This window comes from Myxocyprinus asiaticus, chromosome 29 (genome assembly GCF_019703515.2).
Source record: "Myxocyprinus asiaticus isolate MX2 ecotype Aquarium Trade chromosome 29, UBuf_Myxa_2, whole genome shotgun sequence".
NCBI classification, from domain to species: domain Eukaryota; kingdom Metazoa; phylum Chordata; class Actinopteri; order Cypriniformes; family Catostomidae; genus Myxocyprinus; species Myxocyprinus asiaticus.
In genome coordinates this window covers 31,898,669-31,917,554 of record NC_059372.1, presented here as the reverse complement: position 1 = coordinate 31,917,554, position 18,886 = coordinate 31,898,669, and the positions used below count along the sequence as shown (strand labels likewise).

At 38.7% G+C, this 18,886-nt stretch overlaps 1 protein-coding gene across 1 annotated transcript in view; it reads left to right on the top strand.

The window, feature by feature from the left end:
- The window catches only part of lama5 (laminin, alpha 5), a 128,757-nt gene that overhangs the window by 87,573 nt on the left and 22,298 nt on the right, over nt 1-18,886 (top strand). The window contains exons 41-55 of the mRNA XM_051662274.1: nt 1,837-2,067; nt 2,464-2,577; nt 2,829-2,959; nt 12,614-12,694; nt 12,780-12,994; nt 13,165-13,265; nt 13,355-13,538; nt 13,698-13,838; nt 14,125-14,276; nt 14,399-14,509; nt 14,671-14,782; nt 17,532-17,702; nt 17,902-18,098; nt 18,255-18,371; nt 18,486-18,640. Coding sequence (XP_051518234.1) covers nt 1,837-2,067; nt 2,464-2,577; nt 2,829-2,959; nt 12,614-12,694; nt 12,780-12,994; nt 13,165-13,265; nt 13,355-13,538; nt 13,698-13,838; nt 14,125-14,276; nt 14,399-14,509; nt 14,671-14,782; nt 17,532-17,702; nt 17,902-18,098; nt 18,255-18,371; nt 18,486-18,640 — 2,213 coding nt within the window. The remainder of the gene's footprint in view (nt 1-1,836; nt 2,068-2,463; nt 2,578-2,828; nt 2,960-12,613; nt 12,695-12,779; nt 12,995-13,164; nt 13,266-13,354; nt 13,539-13,697; nt 13,839-14,124; nt 14,277-14,398; nt 14,510-14,670; nt 14,783-17,531; nt 17,703-17,901; nt 18,099-18,254; nt 18,372-18,485; nt 18,641-18,886) is intronic.

Sequence of the window (18,886 nt, the reverse complement as noted above, 5' to 3'; positions counted from 1 at the left end):
AAATAAAGTCGTACACATCTGGGATGGCATGAGGGTGAGTAAGTGATGAAATAATTTTCATTTTTGGGTGAATTATCCCTTTAAGTTTCCTAAAAACAGTGTCATTATATTAGTTTTGCAGTACTTCTTTGTCTTGTTACTTGGGGTATGAGCCTGTTTATATAGAAATTATTTAATAGCGTCTCAACAGGGATTTATATAAATTTCAGTAGCAATAAATGGTGTATAAATGGTTAAGAGTTGGCAAGTTAATTTCAATGAATCAGTTCTGTCTGTTTGGTTCAGTGAAGCAATTCAAACTCTGATTCAGTGATTCGTTTGTGTTCTGTGCACAGAAATCCACACGTGGGATTTTTCATGTATGAAAATTTGTTTATGACTATGTATTGTTATATCTGTGCATATACAGTTTAAATGAAAATGAGTAAATGTCACAAACAGTGTGGAAAACATGAGTTTTTTCATGACTTTTAGAATTTACTTGCATTAAATGTATTGAATTAATTTGGCTACAATGATTGTTTGGTTAAAATGATGGTTACTACAAAATAATAATAATAATAATAATAATAATAATAATAATAAAAACATTACAAGCCATTTTAGAGCAAATGCAAGATTTTTGTAGCTATATTGCCCAGCCCTGTAACTGCTATTTATCTGAATGTGTTCTGTGTATGTGTTTGTACATGATGAAAAAATAATTCCACAACAACAACACTGGCAGCCAAAAGTTTGGAATAATGTACAGATTTTGCTGTTTTGGAAGGAAATTGAATTAGCCAAAGTGGCATTCAACTGATAACAAAATATAGTCAGGACATTACTGATGTAAAAAACAGCACCATCACTATTTGAAAAGTCATTTTTATCAAATCTAGACAGGCCCCATTTCCAGCAGCCATCACTCCAACACCTTATCCTTGAGTAATCATGATAAATTGCTAATTTGGTACTAGAAAATCACTTGCCATTATATCAAACACAGCTGAAAGCTATTTGGTTCGTTAAATGAAGCTTAACATTGTCTTTGTGTTTGTTTTTGAGTTGTCACAGTATACAATAGACGGGCATGTCTTAAGATCAATATTAGGTCAAAAATGGCAAAAAAAAAAAACAGCTTTCTCTAGAAACTCATCAGTCAGTCATTGTTTTGAGGAATGAAGGCTATACAATGCTTGAAATTGTCAAAAAACTGAAGATTTCATACAAATGTGTACACTACAGTCTTAAAAGACAAAGGACAACTGGCTCTAACAAGGACAGAAAGAGATGTGGAAGGCCAGATGTACTACTAAACAAGAGGATCAGTACATCAGAGTCTCTAGTGTGAGAAATAGATGCCTCACATGTCCTCAGCTGACAGCTTCATTGAATTCTACCCGCTCAACACCAGTTTCATGTACAACAGTAAAGAGAAGACTCAGGGGTGCAGGCCTTATGGGAAGAATTGCAAAGAAAAAGCCACTTTTGAAACAGAAAAACAAAAAGAAAAGGTTAGAGTGGGCAAAGAAACACAGACATTGGACAACAGATAATTGGAGTATCTGGACAAACTGACAAGGATCTGCAAAGCTGTCATTGCTGCACGTGGAGGATTTTTTTGATGAGAACTCTTTTATGTAGTTTAGGAAGTTCTGAACATTTTTTTCAAATTGTAATAGTCATTTTTCACGTTATTAATGTCCTGACTATATATTGTGATCAGTTGAATGCCACTTTGGTGAATAAAAGTACCAATTTCTTTTCATAAGAGCAAAATATGTACATTATTCCAAACTTTTGGCCACCAGTGTATGTTGTTATTATTCAAGCTTCCTCTCTCTCTCACTGAAGGAGAGTTTCAGGCATGGCCAGACAGGAAACTCAGTGTCCCGTGAAGAGTTGATGATGGTATTGGTGGCGCTGGAGTCTCTTCAGATAAGAGCTCTGCACTCTCAGTCTGCACAGTCTTTGTCCTTGCGTGCTGCTGTGCTGGAGGGAGCTGAGAACCTGCTAGCTGGTCACCATGCCAACAACGTTGAAATTTGTCTCTGCCCAGGAAACTATTTAGGAGATTCCTGTCAGGTAGTTTGCTTTAACAAAAGCTTAAGATTTAATAGTCACTGTCATCAGAGGCCAGTATTACAACCCACCCAATTAGAATTGATTGTTTTTATTGTTATGGAATTTTTTTGAAGCATTTAATTTCCATAATGTGATGTTGATTCAGGGTTAAACAGAATATTCTGTAGGAAGTAATGTTGTGTGGGATTTGATTGGTCACTATTGGATAGATACTTTTGGACAGATAACCTGTCCGAACTGTGCACATTGGGCAGTACAGTACATGTGCTTGCTACACATATAAATTGTGCACATTAACACCAGCGACATTTATTAAAGAATGCATTTTTATTGACTTTAAAACTGTGTTATCACATTTACATATTTCTTCATTCCCTCATCCTCATCTCCTTACAGCAATGTGCTCCAGGTTACTACAGAGACACTAAAGGCCTCTTCCTCGGGAAGTGTGTTCCCTGCCACTGTAACGGTCATTCTGATCAGTGTCTGGATGGCTCTGGCATATGTGTGGTGAGACCTGCTTATTAAATCATATGTAAACCACAGTAACAAACATAAACACAGGCAACACATTTCTTTATGCTAAATGTCATAGATTCCACTGGGTATATTCAAATGTCAAAGTAAATAAATAATAAAAACTGTGGGAAAGATCCTTCAGAGCTCTAAGAATGGATATATTGGAGCAAAAATCAGAGGTTTATTTTGGGCATTTTCTGAAAATTAAGCAAATTTTGGCATGTTTATCTCTCTAAACATAGAACTGTCGTCACAACACTGCCGGAAACCATTGTGAAAAGTGCCAGGGTGGATTTCATGGTAACAACACTTTGGATGGTCATGCGGTATCCTGCTCCAGTTGCCCCTGCCCACTGCAAGTGGCATCAAACAAGTCAGTGGTCTTCTTTAATCATCTGTACTTCTAAATTACTGTTTACCGTTCCCCTCAAATCCCACATTTTCTTCTGTTTTATTAAAATGCTTAAATTGTGTCAGCCTATAATTTATCTTCCAGTTTTCTTTGTTTTGTTTTTGTTTTTTGTTTTTTTGTTTTAAGCATAAGCCTCACTAAATTAAGTTTGATTTATGCTTAAAATTAGAAAAAAAAAATGTCAACTGCATATGAAAAAAACACTTAGAAATAAATTCTAAAACATAAAACACACAATCTTAATAACATACACAATTTTGCGTCTAAGGTAAATCTTGTTTAACTTTTTTAACTCGGATCAGTCCCGCCGGCAGGCCAGTGAGAGAGAGAGAAAAAAAAAAACTACAGTCTTGACCAACACAAAACATGTATCATTTTAAAGCTTAGAAGCTGTATTTACAATGCATGTAGGCATTATGACCAAAACTGAACAAGTGATTTTAAATTTGCAGACAAATCAGAAGTGTTCCATTTTTATCATTTATTTTTCTGATTAACAATTTTTTATTGATTCACATAAATTAAACACAAAAGAACAAAACATATATACACAGAATCAACAATTAACCCCGACTATTACCCCTCCCCCTCCCAATCCCCAACCCCACCCTGGCTCCCAACAACATCCCTGTGGTCATACATGATTATACACACACAAAAAATAAATAATAATAATAATAATCGCACATCCAGAAACGCCAGATATCCGCCCCATTTCCCCACAAACAAGTTAAATTTACCCAGTCTCTAAATGACCCTTCTTCAAAGGCTGCCACCCTTCCCATCTCTGATCACCACTCCTGAAATGAGGGCGCTCCAGCCATCCTCCATCCCCTTAAAACGATCTGTCTGGCGATCATGACACTGGTTAGGACCCAACTCTTTATGTGTCTATTCTCTACATCGATGACCGCCCCATCGTCCAAAATAAAGAGTCTTGGGCAAAATGAAACCTGAGTGCCCAATACGTCACACACAAAACACTTAACACACCACCAAAAGACATGGGTTATGTCTCCATCCTCTGATTGGAATCAATGTAAAATCTTGAATTGCATAAGGCACACCTTTGCATCTCTAGATGCAGACTTGACGTTTTTTAGATTCCTAGCCCACTCTCCCTTCTCCAATACCAAGTTTAAATCTTTCTCCCATAATCTTTTGAGAGAAGTTAAAGTTCCATCCCCCAGACTCTGAATTAGCAGGGAGTAATACACTGATGCCTCATGACCTTTTCCAAAAGCAGTAATCACCCCTCCCAGAGTGTCTGTTGCTTTAGGGAGGGTGTATGCTACTCACAAAAATAGTACAGAGCAGGTGGCGCAGCTGTAAATACCTAAAGAACTGAGATCTGGGAATCCCAAAATGTTGAACCAAATTTTCAAAGGATCTCAACACTCCACTCTCATATAGGTCACCGAGTGGAGTAACCTCCCTCACAATCCACTCTGACCAGCAGAAAGGGGACTTATTAATACAAAAATATAAAAGTTATTTTCAGTACAATGATCCCCATTTTATATCGTAATGTATGACACAATTACATTAAAATCAGTTTATGTGTAATGTCTACATTTCCCTTAATGCCGAGAGAGAGAGTTACTGTTGCGCATAAAACATGTTCAAAACAATGCAAGGAATGCAAAAAAAAAAAAAAAAAATTATGAAAACCCACAAAAAAAGCAGGGTCACTTGGCGCGTCATGTCCCGCACAATAGAGGGGGTAGAGCAGTTGTTTGGTACAGGGGCCACATCAGACTTCAAAGGAATAATTCACACAAAAATTTAAATTCTCTTTTCATTTACTCACCCTTATGCCATTCCGTATGTGTATGACTTTCTTTCTTCAGCAGAACACACATTAAGATTTTTTGAAGAATATTTCAGCTCTGTAGGTCCATACAATGCAAGTGAATGGGTGCCAACATTTTGAAGCTCCAAAAATCAGATAAGTCAGCATAAAAGTAGCTTAATCCATGTGACTCCAGTGGTTAAATCCATGTCTTCAGAAGAGATATGATAGGTTGGGTGAGAAACAGATCAATATTTTAGTCAATTTTTACTATAAATTCTCCTCCCTGCTCAGTCAATCTCCACTTTAACTTTCACTTTCTTCTACTTTTGTTTTTGGTGATTAACATTTTTCATGCATATCACCACCTACTGGGCAGGGAGAAGAATTTCTCACAAAAATGGATTAAATATTGATCTTTTTCTCACCCACACCTATCATATCACTTCTGAAGACATGGATTTAACCACTTGAGTCATATGGATTACTTTTGTGCTGCCTTTATGTGCTTTTTGGAGTGTCAACATTTTGGCATCCATTCATATTGTATGGACGTACAGAGCTGAAATATTCTTCTAAAAATCTTAATTTGTGTTCAGCAGAAGAAAGAAATACAAACACTGTATTCGTTTTGAGATACAGTGTTCCACAATGATTTAGTTCTTGTATCTTTTAGGCCCAGCAATAGTTGTGTTCTCATTCTATTGCATGATGCGTAATTTTCTGAAGTTTGTGACTGGTGGAATATTCTGCCTGAAGTATTGCTCTACAAAGGTTGATACTTTTCTATCAGGCATTAGAAAAAACTTGATAAAGGCTAAGCATAATTATAAATTATTTTATCATCTCTACTTTCCTGGTAATTTATTATACAAATTAACACATTCTCTACATCAGGGGTCGGTATTATAAAAAAAATATTATTATTAAAAATGTCACTGTTTGATTCTATTACATTAATACTTTTAAAGCTACTCAAATTATTCAGCCAGAATTAGAGGCAGGATTAATGCAGATATCTGACTTGAGCAAGCTAAGCTCACATGACACAATCAAGCAATTTACCTTTTTTTTCCTGCGAAAGCCCTTTCAGGTGCGGCCGTGATGTTCAGGTGTTGAACTGTGTTTGAGGCATCCTCCACAACCATAACAGTTGGAGCCCGATCTATACAGCTGCCATTCAAGTTTTTTATGTGTGATTTGACTTGACGGGAGTCACAATACTATCCCTAGCCAATCATGTTGATAGATAAAAATAAAATCAGGACAGGGAAGTAGCGAACACAGATGGTGGGAAAATAGCGCAGTAAAAATACAGTTACAGCACTTAAAATATACTCAAAATTAAAAAAATTTAACTACTTAAAGTACAATTCCTGGGAAAAACTACTTAATTACAGTAACATGAGTATTTGTAATTCATTACTTTACACCCCTGTCTGGGACATTTACCATTCCAAATGAAGGACTTCGCTATGTTTTCAAATTGCTTGAAATAAGAGAGGGGGACATCTATTGTTGAATTTTGGAATACAATTCATTTTAATAACATTAATCTTCCCAATCATAGATAATTGTAATGAAGCCCACCTGCACACATCACTCGAAAACCTTTTTATTAAAGGGTCAAAAATTAACTAACTAAATCACTCAAATTTGCTGGGAATAAGATACCCAAATACTAAATGCCCTTGTGGTAGGGCGGAGGGCGGGGCCGGGTCGTGATTCCGCACACCTGGCCCCTAATAAGGCTGATTAAGCCCGAGAGGGATAAGACCGACCGGAGATGGCAGTGTGACAGTGAGAGAGAGTTACGGACAGCTGTCCGACACCTGTGTGTGTTTGTCTTTTTGGTTCAGTTTATTATTAAAATATAACTTTATATTGTTAAGCCGGTTCTCGCCTCCTCCTTTCCATTGAAGTGTTACAGCCCTGTTTGGGCCACTGAAAGGCGCCTGGCTGAAAAGCCGTTATTAGGCAGTACGCTGTCAGAGCCAAAGCTTCAGGTTTAGACCAATTAACTCTGTATCCCGAAAACTTAGAAAAGGAATTAATTATTCTGTGGAGGCAAGACATAGACCTAGAAGGGATGGAGACAAATAATAAAATATCATCAGAATCAGAATAAGCTTTATTGCCAAGTATGCTTACACATACAAAGAATTTGTCTTGGTGACAGGAGCTTCCAGTACACAACAATACCAAAACAGCAACAAGACTTTTAAAAAATAATTAAAATTGAATACAAAATAGATAAATATTGAAAAGAAAAAAAGTATATATAGAATACACAATAGACAATATATATATATATATATATATATATATATATATACATACATACATACACACACATACACATACACATACGTAGTGCAAATCTAAATACATATCGGTTATGTACAGTGCAAGGGAATCTAATGGCAGAAGAGGAAGGATGTGTTGGATAATATAAAAAGACTAAGCTGTGTATTGCACATTAATTATTGCTCAAAGGGGCAGTTTTTCTGCGTAAAGCAGAAGCTTATGCACCACACCTCCTGCCATCACCCCTGGAAAATCATCCTCCTTTATTATCACGGCTGCTAATGGTTCCAGGGCAAGACAGAACAATAACTGGGAAAGAGGGCAACACTTCCGGGTGCCCAGAGTAAAGTAAACTGAGATAAATCTATTTGTTTGTACCGCCGCTACCGGGTGTCTATAAAGTAACTTCATCCATCCAATAAACCTTTTCCCAAACTCATGCATTTCCAAAATCTTAAAAAGATAATCCCATTCTACCATATCAAACGCTACCATATCAAACGCCTTTTCGGCATCAAGTGAGATGGCAGCGACCGGAGTCTGATCATTTTACACTCGCTTGGATATTTGTCCTTTTTAAGAATTAGACTGATCCGGGCTTACTTCATGGTTGGTGGAAGCTTTCCATTCTTTAATGATTCCGTATAAACTTCTAGCAGAAGTGGAGCAAGTTCTGTAGCATAAGATCTAAAAAACTCAGTGGCAAAGCCATCTGGCCCCGGAGCCTTGCCTGTAGGCAATGCCTTAATTACCTCGCCAAGCTCCTCCAAGTTTATTTCAGAATCAAGAGAATGTTTTTGCTCATTCTTCAGTTTAGGGAGTTCTAATGATTCCACAAAGTTTCTAATATCTTCATCTATAGACGAAGACATGGAACTATAGATATCAAGAGAGAATTTTTTAAAAGCAGTATTAATATCAATGGCCGAGGTAAAAATTTCTCCACCAGCAAATGAGGGAATGGTAGAAAAAGACTCTCTCTGCTTTATATATCTAGCCAAAAGCTTCCCTGCTTTGTCCCCTGACTCAAAGTATAACTGTCTTGCCCTGAATAGCCAAAACTCCACCTTCCACGACAAAATAGTATTATAACTGTATTTCAATTGGGTCAATTCCCTGAGGCCATCAGATGACATTCGGCGCTTCAGCTCTGCCTCGGCCCTTCCAACTAGATGAGTTTTCGTGCTTTGAATTTTTTGATGAATGAGGCATACTGTATGATCTGACCCCTAAGAACCGCCTTAAGTGCCTCCCAAGCCACGCCCACAGAGGATACTGAGGACCAGTTGGTCTCAATACAAACATTAATTTCAGCCTTTAACATTTGTTGGAATTCAGGATTTTGCAAAAGGGGTACATTAAAGCGGCAACTATATGATTTCTTTTTCTCTGTATATGGCAACATCTCTAAACTCACCAGGGCATGATCTGAGACTAAGATGTTTCCAATTGAGCAGTCAACAACAGATGAACTGAGGGACTTATAAAAAAAAAAAAAACTATTCTAGAATAAATCTTATGGACTGATGAAAAGAATGTATAGTCCCTACCAGATGGGTTCAAAAATCTCCTAATATCTGTAAGACCAAAATTTTTACACATCCTGTGAAGCATCAATGTTGCTCTAGGGGGCTTACACACTTTTGCTTCACTATGATCAAGGACTGAGTCCATCAATAAATTAAAGTCTCCTCCCAATATTATATCATGAGGGTGCCAGCAGCTTGCAACATCCCTTCATGATCTTTAAAAAAATCCCTGATTATCAGCGTTAGGTGCGTAAATATTAACCAAAATCAAGCTTTGCCCCTGAATTTCTTCTAAAACAATTATGACTCTTCCTAATTTATCTTTACTCTGTTTGAGATACTTGAATTGTAGATGTTTACTTGTCAATGTAATGACTCCCCTGCTCTTACTTGAGCCAGCACTAAAGAAAACATGCCCACCCCATATCTTCCCAAATTTTTCAGCTTCCTGTGGAGAAAGATGCGTTTCTTGAAGAAACACTATATCATATTTCTTACGTTTAAGAAAAGCAATAACCTTCCTTCTTTTTATGGGGTGCCCCAACCCATTCACATTCTACGCTGAAAGAGACAATCCACTCATACTAACATTTGACATTTTGACATATTAGAAAAAATAGATTGGGTGTCAAAAACAAAATTATAAAGATCACATTCCAACATTAGTGCAACATTCAAACCACGAACTTCCCCCAGAACCAAACAAACAGAAAAAAGAAAAACGTGCACATTAACCCCGCGCACGACAGCACCAACCGGCGTCCATCCCTCAAAACTCAAACAGTCCATGTATGCCTACGAGAGCCCCCGCGACTACTTTGCCATCAGATTGCTCAAGTCCGGTGTTTCTATACTAATTTTGTGAGACAGAATTACATAACAGAAGAAAATCTATAAAACAAACTCCAGCCAATAAGCAGGATAAACACAAAGAACGTGTAGATTCATCCACATAACTGTACCGAAGATGTGTTCCTCCACAAAACAAGCTTCAGCCACTAGCGGAACCAGCATGAAAAAAAAGCAGTTCAGTTTTCTCAGGCAGTCAAACAAATGTTCAGTGAGCCAGCTGTTACATGAGGGAACAAATGAACTAATCACTCCAATGTCCTGCAAGAAATACTCCACAAAACAAACTCCAACCAATAGGAGGCATAAGCACAAAGAGCGTGCAGATTCATTCACAACACTGTCCTGAAGGAGTGTTACTACACAAAACAAACTGCAGCCGCTAGGCAGAACCAGCATCAAAAGAAACAAAAAAGGCGCCCTGTTTCCTCGGACAGTCAAGTGAATGTTCAGTGAGTCAGGCCCACTCGGCTGCAATGTGAGTATCACACAATGACTTACTCACTCCATTGACTTCATGAAGGACAATGCTTGATAGGGACATGTAAATACTTTGCGGCCATCTTTAGCATCTATTCTCAATTTGGCCGGGAACATCAGTGCAAAAGCAACCTTCGTTTGATGTAAGACTTTCTTGCATTCCTTGAATCGATCATGTTTCTGTCTTGTCGAATTCGCAAAGTCTGGGAACAAGAAAATGTTGTGGTTCTTCCAAGAAAGCCTTCCTTTACTCCACGCCTCACGTAACACAAGATATTTATCAGATGATCTCAGAAATTTGGCCAGAATTGATCAGGGCCTGTCTCCCTCAGGGGATTGCCGAGCCGGAACTCTATGAGCTCACTCGATTTCCAGCTTATGGCCTGTTATGATGAGCAGACTCGGAAAGAGCCCGTCCAGAAATTCCACCATATTCTGACCCTCTGCTCACTCAGTAATTCCAATAATTCTGACATTATTCCGTCGGTTACGATTCTCCATATCTTCCAACTTTTCCCAGACGCGCTCCAAGTCCGCCTTGGTCACTAGCGGTCTAGCAGCTAATTCCCTCTCTGATGACTCCAGATAATCAATCCGTTTCTCAACATCTGCCACTCTTGCAACCATCTCAGTGAATTTCATCTCCATGGCAGTGATCGATCGACGTATTACAGTAAGCTCCACCAAGTCAGCAATGACCTTCATCAGCATTGCCGACACGTTCATCAATTGTTGCCGAATTTCCTTCATCTCACTGGCCAAATTGACTCCCAGGCTTTCGGCCTGCTGCTCGGGGGCTTCAGCTTGAGCACAATGTCTTCAGAGCCCGAAGATTTTGAATTCTTTGACATATTGTCTTCCTAGAACAGTTAAGAATCAGGGTGTATCGAGTCTCACCGGTTTATGACACAAAAAGTATTAAAACTTGCTCGCCGTTAGGGGACCTGGGTAGCTCAGTGGTAAAAGACGCTGGCTACCACCCCTGGAGTTCGCTAGTTCGAATCCCAGGGCGTGCTGAGTGACTCCAGCCAGGTCTCCTAAGCAACCAAATTGGCCCGGTTGCTAGGGAGGGTAGAGTCACATGGGGTAACCTCCTCGTGGTCGCAATAATGTGGTTCAATCTCGGTGGGGCGTGTTGTGAGTTGGGCGTGGATGCCATGGTGGATGGCGTGAAGCCTTGGCGGTCTCAGGTGTGGAGGCAGCTGGGATTCGTCCTCCGCCACCTGGATTGGGGTGAATCACTACGCGACCACGAGGACTTAAAAGTGCATAGGGAATTGGGCATTCCAAATTGGGGGAAAAAGGGAAAAAAAATTATAATAAAAAAAAATCTAGTTCGCCATTCACACGTCCAAAACGCGCATGGCGTCACGCGACTCCCCATTTTGGTCATTTATTAATAATTTTGCACTGCACATATTATTGTAATCGTTAAAACATCAAATTGATCAAATAGCCATGTGTCATGTCGTTGGAAAGCTCCCAAAGATTATAATACAATCACCCTATTTGTTTTACCCACAGACAAAAGCGAGTAATAGCTAAGTACATGTCTTTGACATTCATGAAACATATAAACAGGTATTGCTTATAAGCTGCGTTTTTGCTTATAACTTTACAAAAAATAAACAAAACATAAAATATCACATACCATTACTTAGAGGATGGGATTCCCATTAAAATGAGAACACACACACAGCATAATTGGATGCATTGATCGTTAGATAATCCACATGCAGCACAATGTGCACACAGCACATAATGTGCTGTCAGGTTAAAAACACATTAGCGTTACTGAATCAGATGAATCAAATTATCTAATAAGTTGTCTAGCGTCATGAAACACTAAACCAATCGTATTAGGATTCAGATCGCTCTAACCAGAGGTTGAAGTCATCCAAATATGGGCAGAGAGGATTGTCCACTCTGATTGCATTTGGCCACCAGGAGATGGTGCCAAGTACTTGACACAGACTTAATGACACAGAATGGAACTGAATGAGATCTCGCTACTCATGCCTGCATGCTTTGGAGAGAAAACATACCTTTAATCATTGTTTTATGTGCATGTGTAATTAGTTCTTATGTACAATTATTATGCTTTATTTGTTTGGAGAGGCTTTTGGACACTTTGATTTGTTTTTGGACACTAGGATAAATTATATTTGTAATGCTATAAATTTTGATTGCTTTGTCATATCAACACAAAATTTTACTCAATTACGGGTAACATGGTTGGGGACAATACAAAAGCAGTTTTCTGGAGCTGCCTTATTTATAACCTGAGACACAGTATATAATGTCAAATCAGAAAAATAAGAAAAAAAAGTTAATTTTTGGCTCAAGTTTTTGTTTGATTTTTCAGCAGTTTCTTAGGCTGAGAGTCTCATAATTTATCCTAATCTAATAAAAACATTTGAAAAGTTTTCTTTAAATTGATACAAACAATTTACGCTCTTTGTTTTTTTTATTTTTTTATAAGCCTTTAAGTTTGGGCATGCTACTGAAACAGGAAATCTTTAAAAACTCCTTCAGAGCTTAAAGGGTTAAGGATGTTCATGTATTTTTACTGGTCAACACAACAAAAATACTGATTAAGAATTGCAATTCTGTCCTAGTAAAGAATGTTGTATATATGATTTTTAATTTTTTTGTCAGTTTTGCCATTCGCTGTGTGGAAAAGCGCAATCACATGCAGTGTCTTTGCATGCCTGGATATGCCGGATCCAAGTGTGAGAGGTACAATTATGAAGCATCTATTAATTATTGTCTATTAGGAAATCATAAAAAGTCACTAAATTACCCGTATTTCTACCTGATACAGATGTGCTCCAGGTTACTATGGAAACCCCATGGTGATCGGCAGCACGTGTCAGCCTTGCAACTGCAATGGAAACTCAGACCCCAATGCGTTGTTCAGTGACTGTCATCCTTTGACGGGCGAGTGTCAGAGCTGCATGCACAACTCCGCCGGCCCTCACTGTGAAATCTGCGCCCCTGGTTTCTATGGCGATGCCATCACTGCCAAGAACTGCACTAGTAAGAACACTTGTCGCAATGCAAAAAATATTTCCTTAAACTAGGCACAATTTTCTTGTGTGACTAGGAGATGTTCATGACATTTCATGGTAACATTAGATTCACCCTATGAAACACCTTGGCTGAATTTCTGATGATCCTTTTTTTGTTTTGTTTACTACATTACCCAGGATGCAACTGTTCTCCTTGTGGCACTGCACATTGTGACCCTCACACTGAACAGTGCCACTGTAAGCCTGGTGTAGTGGGAGCACACTGTGACCGCTGTGACGTAAGTCCACTTATCCGTTTTGTCTTTAATTATTGTTTTTAGTGGTTAAAACATGTATTAATGGTAATATTTGTTGATTTGTTAAATAGGATGGTGCATTTGGTTTTGATTTGTGCACTGGCTGTCGTAAGTGTGATTGTGATGCTGCAGCGGCACTGGTTCAGCAATGTAATCCTGTTAACGGATCATGTTCCTGTCGGCCTGGGGTTAACGGACCGAACTGCCATCAGTGCGCTCCAGGTTACTGGGACTATAGCCCGAATGGCTGCAAGAGTGAGTGCAAATGTGAACAATAAACAAAATTACATACGACATATGCATGATCCTCTACGGCCTGTTTCACACACACTGCATTTGTGGATCATGAGTGATCATGTGTTCATTTTACACTCAATTATACTAACAGATATTTGTGTGTGTGTTGGTCCATAGAGTGTGAGTGTAAGGGAGGTCGCTGTGACCCTCGTACAGGGGAGTGCCGCTGTGCAGAAGGTCTAACAGGAAAGCAGTGTGACACGTGTGTTAATAAACACAGCGTCCCTGTGCAACATGGAACAGATGTGTACTGTCAGCGTGAGTATTGAGATTGATTGAGTCTCTAATAAACTCAATACATTGTTCAGTCATACATTGTTTAGTCATTTGTTTGTTGGTTTACCCATACATTCACTAATTTCTTATCAATTCAGTTAATTTACTCATGATACTCATTCATTGATATATTCTGTGGATGATTTTCACTGTACAAAATACTGTAATTCTTCATTATGTCATTGCTGTAATTCTTGGCAGTGATTTGCTGTATATTACTGAATGATGGGCTAAGATCAGATGATGATGGTGTTGTTTTGTTGTGTAGCTTGTGACAGCTGTGTGGTGGTGCTCCTGGATGATCTGGACAAGATAAACCAGCTTTATCAGTCTGTTGCCCAGCAGCTGACCAGCCTCAACACCAGCTCAGTCGCTTGGGCTCAACTAAGCCGACTGAATGCGTCTATGGGGAACATTTCTGTGAGTCTTTCTCCCTCTCTTTCTCTCAGACACACACAAACACCATAATAGGACTTAAAAAAAAGATTTAGGACATGTCTTCATTGAGCAGTGTTCAAACTAACCAGAACTCCATCTTCCAGAATGCCATAGCAAACTATAACCGCACTCTGGATGAGAGCAGGAACCGGGCCGACATGCTGGAGGAAGAGCTGCAGACCATCGACTATGACATTAAAGAGTTAGAGGAAAAGGTATAGAAACATACATTGAGTTGAACTTCATGATTTTGTTAACAGTATATTCGCACACTCTTAGATAACACTTTTTCTTGTTTCTTAATTAATCGTATAAAAAAAGGAGGGACTTTCTTTGACCATACTGACTAATGTTTGTTTGTTTGTTTGTGTTTTAGGCCTCAGTCACACTAAAGAAGGGATCGAATTTAGAGGACAATACCAACTCCACATATAAGAGAGCAGAAGACCTGCTTGGCTTCATCAAAGGCATCATGGGAGATGTGCACGGTACAATATCAAGGCCAATATCAACTGATTATCATACATTGTATATTTACAAGTAACATAAGTCAACATTTCATCCTACATTCAGAGTAAATTAAATGGATAGTTCACTCAAAAGTTAAATTCTCATAATTTTCTTACCCTCATGCCATCCCAGATGTATATGACTTTCTTTCTTCTGCTGAACACAAACGAAGATTTTTAAAAGAATATCTCAGCTCTGTAGGTCCATATACAGGTGCATCTCAATAAATTAGAATGTCGTGGAAAAGTTCATTTATTTCAGTAATTCAACTCAAATTGTGAAACTCGTGTATTAAATAAATTCAATGCACACAGACTGAAGTAGTTTAAGTCTTTGGTTCTTTTAATTGTGATGATTTTGCTCACATTTAACAAAAACCCACCAATTCACTATCTCAAAAAATTAGAATACATCATAAGACCGATAAAAAAAACATTTTTAGTGAATTGTTGGCCTTCTGGAAAGTATGTTCATTGACTGTATATGTACTCAATACTTGGTAGGGGCTCCTTTTGCTTTAATTACTGCCTCAATTCGGCGTGGCATGGAGGTGATCAGTTTGTGGCACTGCTGTGGTGGTATGGAAGCCCAGGTTTCTTTGACAGTGGCCTTCAGCTCATCTGCATTTTTTGGTCTCTTGTTTCTCATTTTCCTCTTGACAATACCCCATAGATTCTCTATGGGGTTCAGGTCTGGTGAGTTTGCTGGCCAGTCAAGCACACCAACACCATGGTCATTTAACCAACTTTTGGTGCTTTTGGCAGTGTGGGCAGGTGCCAAATCCTGCTGGAAAATGAAATCAGCATCTTTAAAAAGCTGGTCAGCAGAAGGAAGCATGAAGTGCTCCAAAATTTCTTGGTAAACAGGTGCAGTGACTTTGCTTTTCAAAAAACACAATGGACCAACACCAGCAGATGACATTGCACCCCAAATCATCACAGACTGTGGAAACTTAACACTGGACTTCAAGCAACTTGGGCTATGAGCTTCTCCACCCTTCCTCCAGACTCTAGGACCTTGGTTTCCAAATGAAATACAAAACTTGCTCTCATCTGAAAAGAGGACTTTGGACCACTGGGCAACAGTCCAGTTCTTCTTCTCCTTAGCCCAGGTAAGACGCCTCTGACGTTGTCTGTGGTTCAGGAGTGGCTTAACAAGAGGAATACGACAACTGTAGCCAAATTCCTTGACATGTCTGTGTGTGGTGGCTCTTGATGCCTTGACCCCAGCTTCAGTCCATTCCTTGTGAAGTTCACCCAAATTCTTGAATCGATTTTGCTGGACAATCATAAGGCTGCGGTTCTCTCGGTTGGTTGTGCATCTTTTTCTTCCACACTTTTTCCTTCCACTCAACTTTCTGTTAACATGCTTGGATACAGCACTCTGTGAACAGCCAGCTTCTTTGGCAATGAATGTTTGTGGCTTACCCTCCTTGTGAAGGGTGTCAATGATTGTCTTCTGGACAACTGTCAGATCAGCAGTCTTCCCCATGATTGTGTAGCCTAGTGAACCAAACTGAGAGACCATTTTGAAGGCTCAGGAAACCTTTGCAGGTGTTTTGAGTTGATTAGCTGATTGGCATGTCACCATATTCTAATTTTTTAGATAGTGAATTGGTGGGTTTTTGTTAAATGTGAGCCAAAATCATCACAATTAAAAGAACCAAAGACTTAAACTACTTCAGTCTGTGTGCACTGAATTTATTTAATACACGAGTTTCACAATTTGAGTTGAATTACTGAAATAAATGAACTTTTCCACAACATTCTAATTTATTGAGATGCACCTGTAATGCAAGTGAATGGTGGCCAGAACTTTAATAGTCCAAGAAGTACATAAAGGCAGCATAAAAGTAATCCATACGACTCCAGTGGTCAAATCAATGTCTTCAGAAATGATATGATAGGTATGTGTGAGAAACAGATCAATAATTAAATCCTTTTTTACTATAAACGTCCACTTTTACTTTCATTTCCACATTCTTTTTCTTTTGTTTTTGGCTATCCATATTCTTCATGCATATCGCCACCTACTGGGCAGGGAGGAGAATTTAGAGTAAAAGGACATAATTATTGATCCGTTTCTCTCCCACATCTATCATATCACTTCTGAAGACATGGATTTAACAACTGGAGTCATGTGGATTACTTTTATGCTGCCTTCATATGCTTTTTGGACCTTCAAGGTTCTGACCACCATTCACTTGCATTGTATGGACCTACAGAGCTGAGATATTCTTCTAAAAATCTTTGTTTTTGTTCAGCAGAAGAAAGAAAGTCATACACATCTGGGATGGCATGAGGGTGAGTAAATGATAAGAGAATTTCATCACTACTATCCCTTTAAGTGACATCAAAATTCCAAAACTAAATCAGATCAAAGCCCTTAAATGAAAAGATCAGTCTTTAATAACAGAGAATTTAAATGTATCAGTCATATGGGACAACGTAATGAAGGAGGATAGAAGCAATTCGTTTAATTAACTTTTAGTATTGAGAAAAATTGAGGTTTAATTGTTACTCAAGATGACAGATTTATGAAATACACACACACACACACACACACACACACACACACACACACACACATATATATATATATATATATATATATATCTTGGTAAAAAATAAAAGAAAAAAAGAGGCCAGTACAGGAGAAATATTGTCCCTTTTTTCTGTTCTCTGTTTGAGTAACACTGTGTTATAATATATTTGTGTATCTACTCAGGCATTATCAAACATGTGAACCAAACACTGCAGAATGAGACCAATGTGATAAGTGAGAAGGAACTGATTCGGAATATAGCAGAGGTTGAGTCCATGCTAAGAGACATGCGTTTCAGGGGCTTTGATTTCCAGAGGAGACTAGCAGGAAATGAGCTGGACCAGGCCAACAAGTGTGAGTAACGAAATATTCTGAGCCTATAAAAAGCGTTCATCAAACTTGGCCTTTTTTCTGTTTTACTGAATGCTAGCTATAATTGTGTTTTATGAACAGTGTGATTGAGATGAAGTGAAGTGGAACGTATCCTTCACAGTTTTAGTGGTTGCATTATGACTGATGAATATTTATTTCTGTTTTTTCTCTGCGTTTGTAGTGGTAGATCGTGTCAAGAATGAGATCACAAACCGCACAGTGAATAATGAGGCTGTGGCAAAGAACATCAGAAATAAACTGAACCAGTTCAATCAGCAGCTCGTGGACCTGAGAGACGCTCTCAATGAGGCAGTCAACAACACTGCACACACTGTAGAGGCCAACAACATCAACCAGAAACACCTGGAGGAGGTCCAGGTAAAACACACACATACTGTACATTACATACAAGTAAATGCACACTCTTTCACACACACATTATTTTTGCACACAGTTAACTTTCTCTACAAAATCTAATTTTGGACAAGATGTTAATCTTTATCTGTCACTCTCTTAAACAATCTTACCATCTAGAAACGAATCAATGACCTGCGTGAGAAGTATAAAGAGGTGGAGAACTTGTTGCAAATGGCAGAGGATGATGTGACTCAGGTCAACGACATGCTCTCCATGCTTCAGGACTCCAAAGAGGTACAAACTTGCAATAAACATATATGTGCTGGCTCAAATATAATTTAATAATTTACCACACATAAGTTTCATTGACCACACACTCACGTGTGCTGCTTGTGGATTCCCTACCAGGAATATGAGCGTCTGGCCGCTCAGTTGGATGGAGCAAGACAGCTGCTAGTGGACAAGATGCAGAAGTACGCGCCATCCGCCACTAAAATTCCGCTGGTGGAGAAAGCAGAGAGACATGCCGAAATGCTGGACCAGCTAGCCAAGAATCTAACCAGGTTTGTTGTATGTGTTGTAGTGGTCATTTGATTGGCTGTTGAAAAACCTCTATGCCAATATTCAAACAGCATGGTGGCCGATGGCCAGGCCAACACAGAATCCGCAGAACTCAACAGAAAGCTCAGCAAAATTCAAATGTCCGTCTTTCACAAAATACCCATCTGAAACCCCTTGCATGTTTGTTTATTAAAATAGATTGTTCGTTTATACAGATATACGGCTATGTTTTCCTAAGCGTGCAAAGA